Source organism: Gavialis gangeticus, unplaced genomic scaffold (genome assembly GCF_001723915.1).
Source record: "Gavialis gangeticus isolate Ggan-Ray unplaced genomic scaffold, GavGan_comp1, whole genome shotgun sequence".
Lineage (NCBI taxonomy): Eukaryota > Metazoa > Chordata > Crocodylia > Gavialidae > Gavialis > Gavialis gangeticus.
Window position 1 is genome coordinate 6,521,052 of NW_017728996.1, and position 12,308 is coordinate 6,533,359.

The following is a 12,308-nucleotide window of genomic DNA, read 5'->3' on the forward strand; positions in this document are numbered from 1 at the left end:
TGGTATTCAGCCCAAGGTATTTGAGTGGTGTCCCTCCTCTTAAGATAAAAATTTCTCCTTTCAATTCTATTTTACTGGCCCAGTTAAAGTAATAGCTAGTAAGGGAAGGCTCATGAGCCCCTAGATCCCTCTGCCAGCTTAGTGACCCATCTCCAGCTCCGCAGGGCAGAAGTGCACTAAGACATTAATGAACAAGTAAAATTGTAACTCTTTAAAATGTCTTTTCCTTGACTAGCAAAACACTTCTTCAGAAACAGGGTTTTTAAAAACCAGCCTTATTATCCAGCCATCGCCCATGTAGCCAGCAACCTCCCCTATCTATCAGGGTTGGTGGCTCACATCCACCCCAGACTGCCTGGCCCCCCAGGAAACTTTGTCTGTGTGCGTACAGTTGTGGAATATGCATGCGTTCCTTAAGTGTTAGTGTCACTCCAGGAAAGGGAGCCCCTTGCCAGCGCTGCATCTGTAGGGTGCAGATTTAAGACTGATGTCTCTGAATTGGCACCTCCTGGGCACTGCCTGCTGATAGCAGGACCTGAAAACATCTATCTGCAGTGATTGTGAGCTCTCCTTGGTTCGCTCCATTCTCCTCACCGGAGAGGCACATTGGTGGTAGAGTGGGCACAGTTTCTAGCTGGCTCTGTGCACCTCCTGCAGGTGCCATGCACTGAACTATTGGATTTCCTTTGCCCTTCACTGCTGCTGCTTGTGATTGTTTCTCACTGGGACTCAGATACTCCTGTTGAAACCATCTAGATCAGGGGTGGGTAAAATATGGCTCATGGGCCAGATCTGGCCTGCCAAGTGATTTTATCTGGTGCAGGCTCCATCCCCTTCCCCCACCCCCAGCTGCAGACATGACCAGGAGGTGGTGCTGGCTCCATGTGGGGAGGAGGGGAGACAGGGCTGGGGACTGTGTGTATGTGCTTGCATGCATGTGTGTGCAGCCCTCAACAGCTCACCAAAACTCATTAAGTGGCTCTCCAGCCCAAATAACTGCCCACCCCTGACTTGGATCCTTTTTCCCTTGGACAGTCTAAAATTACCATACCCTAGATGGCAGCCTTGTACTGGGATCCCCAGCAGTGGCCAAGCTGCTGCCAGCTCCTCTGTCTTCTCTGAAATAACTCTTTTCTTTCAGGGTTTGGGCAGAGGGGAATGAAATAGGAGACTATTGACTGTGGGATTTCTCCTCAGCTATTGATCTCTCATTAGCTTTCTTCATTCCTCTGCAGCACATGTGACTGCTTCTGTATCTAAGTAAGGAAGTGCAGGGGTAGAAGAACTTAACTGGTTGATTCTGGACGAGGATGCTAGCAAGGATAGTGGAGAGCAGCCGACAGCAAGTGATGATTGTGGCTGGACTCATGCTGCCCATGTGGCTAATGCACGCAGTAATCAGCAGTAATCATTCAAATAATGGCATCAGGGGCTGGAGGTGATTATTGGTGTTCTTCTGTCTGGTCTGCCAAAAGAGACCTCTTGAACCCTTTTGTTGGGGGTTGGTCTCAGGGAGCATCTTTCATTTAGGACAGCACTTCTCAGCCTCACTAGACTCAAGGCACCCCTTGGAAAATGTCAGCTCTTAGCTTTCACTCTATAGTCATTTTTTGACTATAGAAAAATGATAGAGCAGGTTTTACTTGCAGAGAACTCAGAAAAATGACCACAGGTCAGGATGCTTTAGCCACTTTGGATTCCTGTTTGAAATATCTGTGTTTATTTTATGAATTGTTTGTGTGCTGGCTGTACTAATATTGTGCTGCACCCTGCTTGTAAGGGTCTCATGGCACACCGGGGCACTGCTACCCTCTGGTTGAGAGTCACTGCTTTAGGGAGTGGTTCCTGGAATGGATATGGATAAACCCTTGCAGCATGTATAATGGATTGAGTGATGAGAGCTAATCATACTCAACATTTCACATGTCAGAGTCTGACCTGTAGCACTAAACCAACTGCTTTGTTTCTGCAGATCCACGACATCTTCCACATCTTCCCTCAGGCCCATGAAGATGAGATCGAGTTTATCTTTGCTTCTGAATGTAAAACAGGATTCCGGCACTTGTACAAAATCACGTCAGTGTTGAGGGAGAGCAAATACAAGCGATCATGCGGAGGCCTCCCTGCTCCAAGTAACCACAATACTGATCTCAGTTTCATTGGGTATTCACCATTGAATACTGGTGAAGTAACCACAGCCTGTGTCCACAGTGTTAGAAGGGTCTTTTTTTCCCACTGGCAAATTTTGGCCCTCATCCAGTGAATCCCATGCCTGCTCCTATTGACATCAGTAGTGCTATACACTTGCTTAAGGCTTCATGAGGTTCTGTAGGGGCAGGAAGGCACATAAATCTGTATTAACAACATGGCATGTTTAATCAACACAGCATGATTCTTTTTAATTAACTAAAAGGGAGATTTGTGGTGTGGTTTGGGTAAGGTAAGTGGTGGGGTGGTTTGGATGCCTGAGGTTAACTACCATAGCAGTTGTGTGTCCTGTCTCCCTGCACAAATTAAGTATAGAGATTGAAATGACTGAATAAACTTTAGACCTTCTGGAGAAAAGTGTTCTTGAATGCCATATCCAGATCTGTGCCCTATCTGACCAGAGCTGAAATTCAACCTATTCCTAGTATGGCAAAGTGGGTAAATGCCAGCCCAAAAGCTGTTCATAGAGCTGTACCTGCCTCTGCAGGCATTTGCAATGCAGTTGTATGGGCAGAGAAATTAACAAAAGAAAAATATTGGCATCTGCTGCAAATGGAAATGCAGGAAAAGTCGGTTTAAATAAAGACACGGATCTGGTTGCCTTCAAGCTTTGACCCACATTTGATCCCAATCAGATGTAAAAGATAGGTGTGCTCACGGACCCTGTGCATTTTTGCATAGTGTATGTCCTTTGATTTAAAATGCTATGTCACGATCTGTCCCTGGGTGCTATTCATTTACTCACTCCATCACAATGGCATGCTGAAACACATGCACCTGATTTTGCTTTTGATAGAATCCCAGTTTCATGCAGTTGATCTTTCAGAGGGATATGTTTGAAATGAAATGAGTTATTCCCTTCATGATAGCCTAGAAACTGTACTGGTGGCACTGATGGTGTCTGGCTTGTCTTTCTACCTCTGGTGGAAAGGTGGAATGCAACATCTCCCTTTAAATTAAAGCCACATGTTACGTTCGTTGGCAAATGTGAAAATGTTGATGTTTTGGGATTGTTGCTTCCTGATTGGATTTTGCAAAATGTGTTTGATGTGGTGGAGCCACTTGAGATACCATTCAGTTTGAGCAACGAGTCCATGCGAGCAAAAATAATAATACTGCTTTTCCAGCCACATTCTTGATTCTTGACTGCCCTGACCTTACAGATTGCGTTGATAAGGCTGCATGCGTTTCAGTGCAGAGACAGCCACTTTGTGCAAATGACAAATGGCAAAAGCCTTTGTTGGGAGGGGGGGGAGTGGGGGAGCAGTTCATTCAAGTAAAGGGCTACCAGTGAAATTGCACTTGAAGAGCTTTGGTGGGGTGGGAAGTCTGCAGTCTGTAACTGTGTGGCTTCCCTATAGGTGACTTCAAGTGTCCGATCAAGGAGGAACTGGCAGTTACCAGTGGAGAATGGGAAGTCCTCGGTCGACATGGTTCCAACGTACGTTCTTTTGTGTTTCTTTTCCGTTAAGCCTAAGGTACTGCTGTCATCAGCCCTCTGTGGATTGAACTCTAGATCAGGTAACAGGCAAAGTGAGTTAGATCCTAGGCTCTGTAATGGGCTGCTCAGTTACGTGGCCAGGCTGTGGTGTGAGGTGCCATTGTCTTCCTCTAACCAAAAGGGATGAAGGGAGAGCAAGGGCATGTTTTGACAAGGAGACAGGAACAGTGGGACAGTTGTGTGGAAGCTTCTGTTTGACTGGTGTTATAGAGGTTGGGCCACGTGATCGTTGTGGCCTTAAAGCTTGGCAAGAAGCTGGGTGGCAGAGAATCCCCTGGTGAATGGGGCAGTGGCTCTGAGTCTGATCTGGAAACTCTGCAGGGATGGCCCTGAGCTGAAAGTCCAGCTGTCATGTTCGAGTCTGGGCAAGAGGGAATCAGCTGCTCACTCCTATGCTAACTCTGCTTGAGGTGTCCAGACCATATGTCCAACTGCTGTTGAAAGGCTGATATTACAGGCACTCTAGAGGCAAAGGTTGCTGAGAGATGATGAGAGCAGGGAACAGCTGCTTGGAAGGGAGTGAGGAAGGAGACTGAAGTCACACACCTGGTCATGTCCACATAGCCATGCTGCTATGTGTGGACTAGAGGAAGGTAACAGTCTTCTTGATGTCATCTCTGTAATCAGGTGTCTTGCACTAGGGTATTATTAACATGGAAATCCAGCTACAGCTCATGTTCTATTGCGTGCATAGTGCAACATGCACACAATACAATTCATTACGCAGGAAAGGGGGCAAGGGGACTAAAAAGTCCCCTTTGCTGAACAGGGAACTTCAGAAAAGACTGGGAGCAAAGAAAGAGATTTATAGGCAGTGGAAGTGGGGGGGCAGCTACCAAGGAGGAATATACCTCCTTGGTGCGCTATTGCAGGGACTCAGGCAGGCCAAGGCAGGACTGGAGCTTATCCTGGCTACAACATTCAAGGACAATAAAAAGTCCTTCTACAGATACATAGCGAGCAAACGGAAGGCGCAGAGTAACATAGGGCCCCTGCAGGACAAATCAGGACAGTTGGTGGCTGACGCAGGGAAAAAGGCGGAGCTCTTTAATGAGTTCTTCACTTCAGTATTCCTGAGTACTGGCCAAGACAAGTCCCCCAATTTGAACATAGGTAGATGTCCAGAAGGCACTAGACTGCCAGTGGTTAGTTCTGACTTAGTTAAGGAGCACTTGGAGGAGCTGGATGGGTACAAGTCAGCCAGCCCAGATGACCTCCATCCACAGGTGCTAAAGGAATTAGCCAGTGTCATAGCTGAACCACTGGCACAGCTGTTTGAGCACTCATGGTTCTCCAGCCAGGTCCCTGAGGACAGGAAAAGGGTCAACATGGTGCCTGTTTTTAAGAAGGGGAGAAGAGATGAGCCAGGTAACTTTAGGCTAGTCAGTTTTACCTCTATTCTTGGGAAAACAGTGGAAAAAAAATCATTAAAGAGCTCATTTGTGAAGGCTCAGCAGGAGAAACGATGCTGAAAGGAAACCAGCATGGGTTCGTCACAGGTAGATCCTGCCTGACAAACCTTATAGCCTTTTATGACCAGGTCACACACTGCCTTGACACTGGAGCTGAGGCAGATGTCATCTACCTGGACTTTAAGAGGCCTTCAATACAGTTTCGCATCCTATTCACATAAGGATGCTAGCAGGCTGTGGAGTGGATGCTTACACAGTCAGGTGGGTGGCAGACTGGCTTAGGGACCGCACCCAGAATGCAGTCCCTAAGTGGTGGTGGACGGGTCGTTTTTGACCTGGAAGGAGGTGGGCAGTGGTGTCCTGCAGGCTTCAGTCCCTGGACCAGTGTTATTTAATATCTTCATCAGTGATTTGGATGAGGGTGTGGAGAGCACCCTGTCCAGGTTTGCAAATGACACCAAATTATGGGGCAAAGTTAACACACCAGAGGGCAGGGAGCAGATACAGGCCGATCTGGACAGGTTGGAGCAATGGGCAAAACAAAACAGGATGCAATTCAGCAACGACAAATGCAAAGTACTGAACCTAGGGAGGAGGAATCCCCAGCACACCTGCAGCTTGGGGGATGACCTGCTCAGCAGCTCAGTGGCTGAGAGGGATCTTGGAGTCATAGTTGACTCCAAGATGAGCATGAGCCAGCAGTGTAATGAAACCATCAACAAAGCCAATCGCACCTTATCGTGCATTAGCAGATGCATGACCAGCAGATCGAGGGAGGTGATGCTCCTCCCCTATGTGGCACTGGTCAGGCCACGGTTGGAGTACAGTGTCCTGTTCTGGGTGCCACGCTTCAAGAGGGATTCGGAGAATCTGGAGAGGGTCCAGAGGAGGCCAGTCGTATGATTAGTGGCCTCCGTGCAAGACCATACTAGAGGAGGTTGAGGGATCTGGATCTCTTCAGCCTTCACAAGAGACGTCTGAGGGGAGACTGTGTAGCAGCCTATAAGTTTATCAAGGGAGCACAACAGAGAGTTGGAGATGAGGCATTTACCAGGGCATCCGTAGGAGTAACTAGGGATAATGGGTACGAAGTAGTGGAGAGTAGATTCAGGTTAGACATTAGGAAGAAGTTTTTCACAGTAAGAGTGGCCAGAATCTGGATCGGGCTGCCAAGAGAGGTGGTGCTGTCACCTAACTTGGACGTCTTCAAGAGGAAGCTAGATAGGCACCTGGCTGGGGTCCTCTGACCTCGGTCCTCTTTCCTGTCAGGGGCAGGGGGTCGGACACGATGATCCTTCGGGGTCCCTTCCGACTCTACAGTCTATGAATCTAGGGACTGACCAGCTCTCCTTCTTTGGAGTCTGCCCTCTGGTCAGGCTTGAGGCAGCTCAGGAAGACCGGCCATGCCCCACCTACCCTCCTGGATTTAATTCCTCCCTGTGCAGTGACCCAGCCCAAGGCCTGTGTCCCACTTCTGTCTTGTGCCTCTCCAGCCCATCACAAGTTGCTGAGTGGTAGGTCTAGGTCTGGCTGGCTCTTTAACAAGGTCTGTGGTGTTCCTAAGGCATTGGCAGAAGTCTCCTGTCACTTCACAACACGCAGAAGATTTGTTTATTACACACGTCACATATGTGCGAGTGCCCAGGGTTGCTTTGCTTTCCACACTGGCAAAGGAGCTGCTTGCCATTATTTAACTTAATATTCTATCCCTGAGTTTCTGGTCTCGGTGGAAGTACTTGAGCAGTGTAGGCAGGTACCATTAGCAGGTGTCTTCCTTGCTTTGTTCCTTACTTTGTCCTGTGCATTTCTTGGAAGCTCATGGCTGGTTTAGGAGTAATGGGACAGGAGGGGGAAATGAGGAGTTATATTTCACCTGGGTGGAAGGAAAATTCCATGCAAGTGGAATGGTCAAAGCCTTGGTGTCCACTGCTGCTCTGCATCCAAGCACAGCAGACCTACCCCAGCTAGAGTGTGAGAAGGGAGCAAAGCCTTGTTTACGTTTCAAAAATGCACTAGGAGGGATCCCAGGATCCCAGTTACAGACCTGTGAACTTTGCTGGAAGAACAGGGAATTGCTTGACAAGATTGTTTGCAATAATAACAAACCATTACAAGTTAGTAGGAAAGACCTGAAGGCTCATGATCTGCTAGTGGTCTGGTCAGCATGGCTTTGGTACAAGGAAACTCACCTTCTCTAAGCATGCTGAATTCACTCAGCATTTCAATAAAATGGCAGAACAAGAAGAACCAGCTACCAGTGATTTGTGGGAAGTGAGGGGTGTGTTTTTTTTCTCTTTTGGACTTTCAGAAGGCCTTTGGGGAAGTCCCTTACAGAAGGTTATTAAGGAAAACAAAGGAGTTATGAGTTTAGGCATAATAAATTGTCATGCTAAGAAATTGTTTTCTTACTTAGTGGAAGAGTCTGCATGCCTGTCTGGTTGCTGTTCCAGATGGCACAAGGTTACCGATCTGTGTTTCCCAGGCTTCCCTCGGGGGGGGGTGGGGGGGGGGGGTGGTTATCCATAACCTGGGGAAAGGAGTGAACAGCGAAGGGGGCAGTAGAAGTGGTCCCGGGATTATTTAGGTTAATAAAGATGAGAGAGGACAGTGGGTTAAGTCAGGGGGATCTGGCATCCTAGGGAACCAGGCAACAAGGTAACTAGTAAAATTAAGTGTCTGCAAGTACTGTCATATGCATATGAAGAGATCCTTTGAGCTCTACCTTTCTAAATTAGCCTTGCCCACATGGGGCTAAGGGAGCACTGGGAACAGACCTGATTGATTCAGCTGGTACAAACTGAGGTGGTGGGTTTCTTTTCTGGCAGATCCGTGTGGATGAAGCAAACAAGGTGGTGTATTTCCAAGGCACCAAGGACTCCCCTTTAGAGCACCACCTGTATGTCGTTAGCTACGAGAATCCCGGAGAGGCGAAGCGGCTGACGGAGCGCAGCTACTCTCACGCCTGCTGTGTTAGTCAGGTAGCGCTGCTCAGCATGTGCTGAAAGGGCTGGGTCTGGTGCTCCTTAGCAGACCTGCTGCTTTCCTGTTTGACAGACTGAGTCACGCTCACATATAACACCATTGGCTCCTACTGGTTTAATACTGTTGCAAAATCCATGGGCCCGGGCCTCAACAGGTGCGTGTGCTGGGACATGCAGGGCCCTGAATCTGTGTAAGTACACCCCTCCATGCCAGCCCCCAGGCAGAGACTAATACTGCCAGTAATCTTGCAGGTGCGTTTTTCAGCATCTGGCAGGAACGAACATTATTATGATAAGACTGCAGCTTCTGAGCTGTCAGACCAACTCCATTGCCCAATTCTAGCACGGTCTCTGAGCTTCCTCAGAGAGATCCAAGTTTATTATCAGGCTTGTGGTCCTGCCTTGTGATGGAGACAGTATTTTCCTCTTCCTCTCCAGGACTGTGACATGTTCATCAGTAAGTACAGTAACCAGAAGAGCCCACATTGCGTATCACTCTACAGGCTGACTGGACCAGAAGATGATGTAGCTCAAAGAGCGAAGGACTTCTGGGCCATGATTCTAGATTCAGCAGGTAATAACATGGATAGAAAACTGGTAATGGAGAACCAAAGCAGCCACAACAAGAAACATCCTGAGAGAATCAATAGTGGGTGTCTGCTCCCCTGACTTACCCTGCAACCAGTGGGGGTAAGTGCCCAAGTAAATGTGGCTGGTTTTGCCTTCGGTTTTGTGCTGGTCTCTGGAGGAGGCTTACTGGGCCCTTTTCTAGGCCTGGTTGAATGTATTTGCGGCCACTCCTAACACAGCATCTGCCATTTTGTAAGCCCTGTTACAAAATCGAACCAGAAGGGAAATGAAAAATTTATATTTGCTTATGGAGCAGCTTGTGGCTGGGGATGGTTTGCTACGTTGTCAGGCTTGTTGCAGAGATCAGTACGTACATTTAGCATATGGGCTAACTAACTATTTTCGTGAACAAGAACATTGAACTCTGAGTTAATGGTAGCCAGCTTCTGTAGGCTACCATGCAGCTAGAGCCACTCTGGTGAGGCTAATGGATTGATTCTCAAGTTACATCTATGAAACAGAGAGCAGAGTGAGGCTCCGTTTGCTCTATTTTGGGGAGAAGGTGGAGGGTGGGAGTGTCTGTTCTGGTTGAAATGTATTGCTGATGCCTCAAAACAGTCCTCTGTTAAAGAACAAATGCAGTTGAACAGGCTGTGAATGAATTCAGGCTGGAATTTTGAAGAATGTTTCTGAGCAGCTCAGAGGAGCCAGGTTCTGAAACATCCTGTCTGGAAGGAGACAGACAACCTAATCTGTTTCTGGTGGAGTCTGACAAGTGTATGAAAGGGACTATCTATGCTGGGGCTGCCCATGCTTGCAGGAGACCAGACTTGATGACTCAGGAGGTCCCTGCCAGCCCTGTGTTCTAGTTCAGGTTCAACATATTTCTTGTAGAACATGGGGAATTTCTTCTGTCTCATCAATCATTGTCTCCTCATCCCTTTTAGCAGCAGGGTGCTCCACAAGCTATGCCCCACTTCCTCTCCCTGCCTATTTGAGGGAAAATCACTCCGTTTTTTTTGCTTTAGCACTGTGGATGGAGTCTTGTCAAACACCCTGGAACTCTGGGAGGGTTTGGGCCTGTGCCCAGCTTTTTGCACTGCAGTGACTGCCCCTGCAAGCAGGTTGCAGACAAAATTACACCTGTCCCTCCCTCTGCTCCCTTTGGCAACATCACCACCTCTGGTTGCAGCTTCCTGCAGCTGAGCTCCTGCTGATCCTTGTTTCATAGTTTCATAGTTGGTAGGGTCGGAAGGGACCTGAGCAGATCATCAAGTCCAACACCCTGCCATGGCAGGGGTCCCACAATGACCTCAGCTAATTCCCTCAGCACCCTGGGGTGGAGATCATCTGGATCAGCTGATTTAAATACATCCAGTCCCTCCGGAAGTTCCCTGACTAGATCCTCGCTGACCCTTTGCCTAGGTGTGCCTCCCCTGGGGCCTGAGGGGGGCCTGGTGGGGGGGCTGATCTGGTCCCTGCTCAGGAAAATGGAGGCAAATAAGTCATTAAATAGGTTAGCTTTGTTGTCTGGTGTGATGACCAAATTTCCTAGCATGTCTTGCGGGGCCCCATGTTACCCGGTACCTTCTTTTTGCCCCCTATGTATTTAAAAAAGGACTTCTTGTCCTTGATCCAGGAAGCTAGTCCCAGTCCCATCTCCACCTTGGCCTTCCTGACCGCCCCCCTGCCGCCCTGAGCAACTGCAGTATAATCCTCCCTGGGGACGGCCCCTCCCTGCCGTTGGGTGTGCGCCTCCCTTTTAGCTAGAAGACATTCCCGCTGGCTAAAAGAGAGGCGTACACCCAATGGAAGGGAGGGGGGCCACCTCTTTGTTAAAGAGGCCATCTTTTGTTTCCTGCCTGCAGGCCCCCTCCCTGACTACGTCCCGCCGGAAATCTTCTCGTTCGAGAGTTCTGTGGGGTTTACGCTGTACGGCATGATGTACAAGCCTCACAATCTACAGCCTGGGAAGAAGTACCCCACTGTGCTTTTCATTTACGGAGGTCCTCAGGTGAGTGGAGTGTTGCGGGCATAATAGAGGCTGTTCAAAATTCCTGATCTCCATTTCTTGGACTTGCTGCTTCTATGAAGGTGGCTGGGTGCTGGGGATAGGAGGCAAGAGGAAAGAGGCTTTGGCACTTTTATCCTTTTCTTTTTTTGAAGGGGTTTTGTTCAGATGCCCTGACACTTGCTAACACCAGCACTCTCTGTTGCCATTTTTTTATTGGTGGGAAAGAAATGAGCCTTAAAATGCAAGGTGGGGGGTGGGAATATATTTAATGTGATGCAACAGCTTTGCCAAAGCCTCCCGAGGCTTTCCCATCCCAGGTACAAACTAATATTCTTGTCTGTCACCTGGGTCATGGCCAGACATGCCCCTAGTGTTGTCTGTGTCTAGCTCTGATGAGGGGCTGCGAGCACAACACTGGAAAGCTGTGGTGGAGCGCTGGACTCCATCAGTGCCTGCCAAGGCCCTACGGGAAGAGTTTGTAAGGGCAAGGAAGGAAGGGTCCTCATGTGACACAAGAGACACTCAGTACAGCTATTCACACACAGTGAGTGAGGTGCAGCGCTCTTGGCAGGGCGGAGAGCTTGCTCAAGTAGCACCCATGCTGAGAAGAGCAATTCTGTTCAGAGACATCACGATAACCTGATAATAGACATTCAATTTATAGTATTCCTTGAAACATTGGTGGCTTTATCAAACACAGAAATAAAATAATCCTATTAAAAGGTGAGAAGTCAGTTTTCTGTGGCCCCATCCCCTTATTTCCGGGGCTTTGCTGGAGGTGGCTGTGTTAACATTTCCCCTGTTCTTTTCTAGGTGCAGCTAGTGAACAATCGGTTTAAAGGAATAAAGTATTTCCGCTTGAACACCCTGGCTTCTCTGGGCTACGTGGTGGTTGTGATTGACAACAGGGGGTCCTGCCACCGAGGGCTTAAGTTTGAAGGTGCCTTTAAATACAAAATGGTAAGTGGGGAAATGCACATTTTTGTACCAATGCAATTCTGTGCTTGCCGCTTCAACTACCAAGATCGAACGGTCATAAACTACTACAAGACTGTTTCAGGCTGGTGCTTGAACCACCTCTGATGGCAGGCTGTTCCAGACCTTGGGGCCTCAGACAGTAAAGAAATTCTTCCTTATGTCCAGCCTGAAATGGTCTTGCAGTAGTTTATGACTGTTCGACCTCGTCATCCCTTGGGGCGCTCTGGTGAACACACGTTCCCCCAGATCCTGGTGGTCATCCCTGATAAACTTATAGGCGGCCATCAGATCACCCCTGAGCCTGTGCTTTTCCAGGCTAAAGAGCCCCATGGCTCTCAGGCTGTTGTCGTAAGGTCTGCTTTCCTGACCTCTGATCATGCGCCTGGCTCTTCCCTGCACTCTCTCAAGCTTCCCCACATCCTTTTTGAATTATGGCACCCAAAACTGGACGCAGTACTCCAGCTGCGGCCTCACCAAGGCCGAGTACGAGGGGAGAATGACGTCCCAGGATTTGCTTGAGAAGCATCTATGGATGCAAGCCAGCATTTTGGTCGCTTTACTAGCAGCAGCATCACATTGCAGGCTCATGTTCATCTTGTGGTCAATGATGACCCCCAAGTCTCTTTCTTCTGTAGTGCTAGCCA

At 48.5% G+C, this 12,308-nt stretch overlaps 1 protein-coding gene across 2 annotated transcripts in view; it reads left to right on the forward strand.

The window, feature by feature from the left end:
• The window catches only part of DPP8 (dipeptidyl peptidase 8), a 57,495-nt gene that overhangs the window by 35,830 nt on the left and 9,357 nt on the right, over positions 1-12,308 (forward strand). For both annotated transcript variants that reach the window (XM_019503972.1, XM_019503973.1), the window contains exons 10-15: positions 1,973-2,132; positions 3,570-3,649; positions 7,947-8,099; positions 8,541-8,676; positions 10,541-10,686; positions 11,500-11,646. In XM_019503972.1, the coding sequence (XP_019359517.1) occupies positions 1,973-2,132; positions 3,570-3,649; positions 7,947-8,099; positions 8,541-8,676; positions 10,541-10,686; positions 11,500-11,646 (822 nt within the window). The remainder of the gene's footprint in view (positions 1-1,972; positions 2,133-3,569; positions 3,650-7,946; positions 8,100-8,540; positions 8,677-10,540; positions 10,687-11,499; positions 11,647-12,308) is intronic.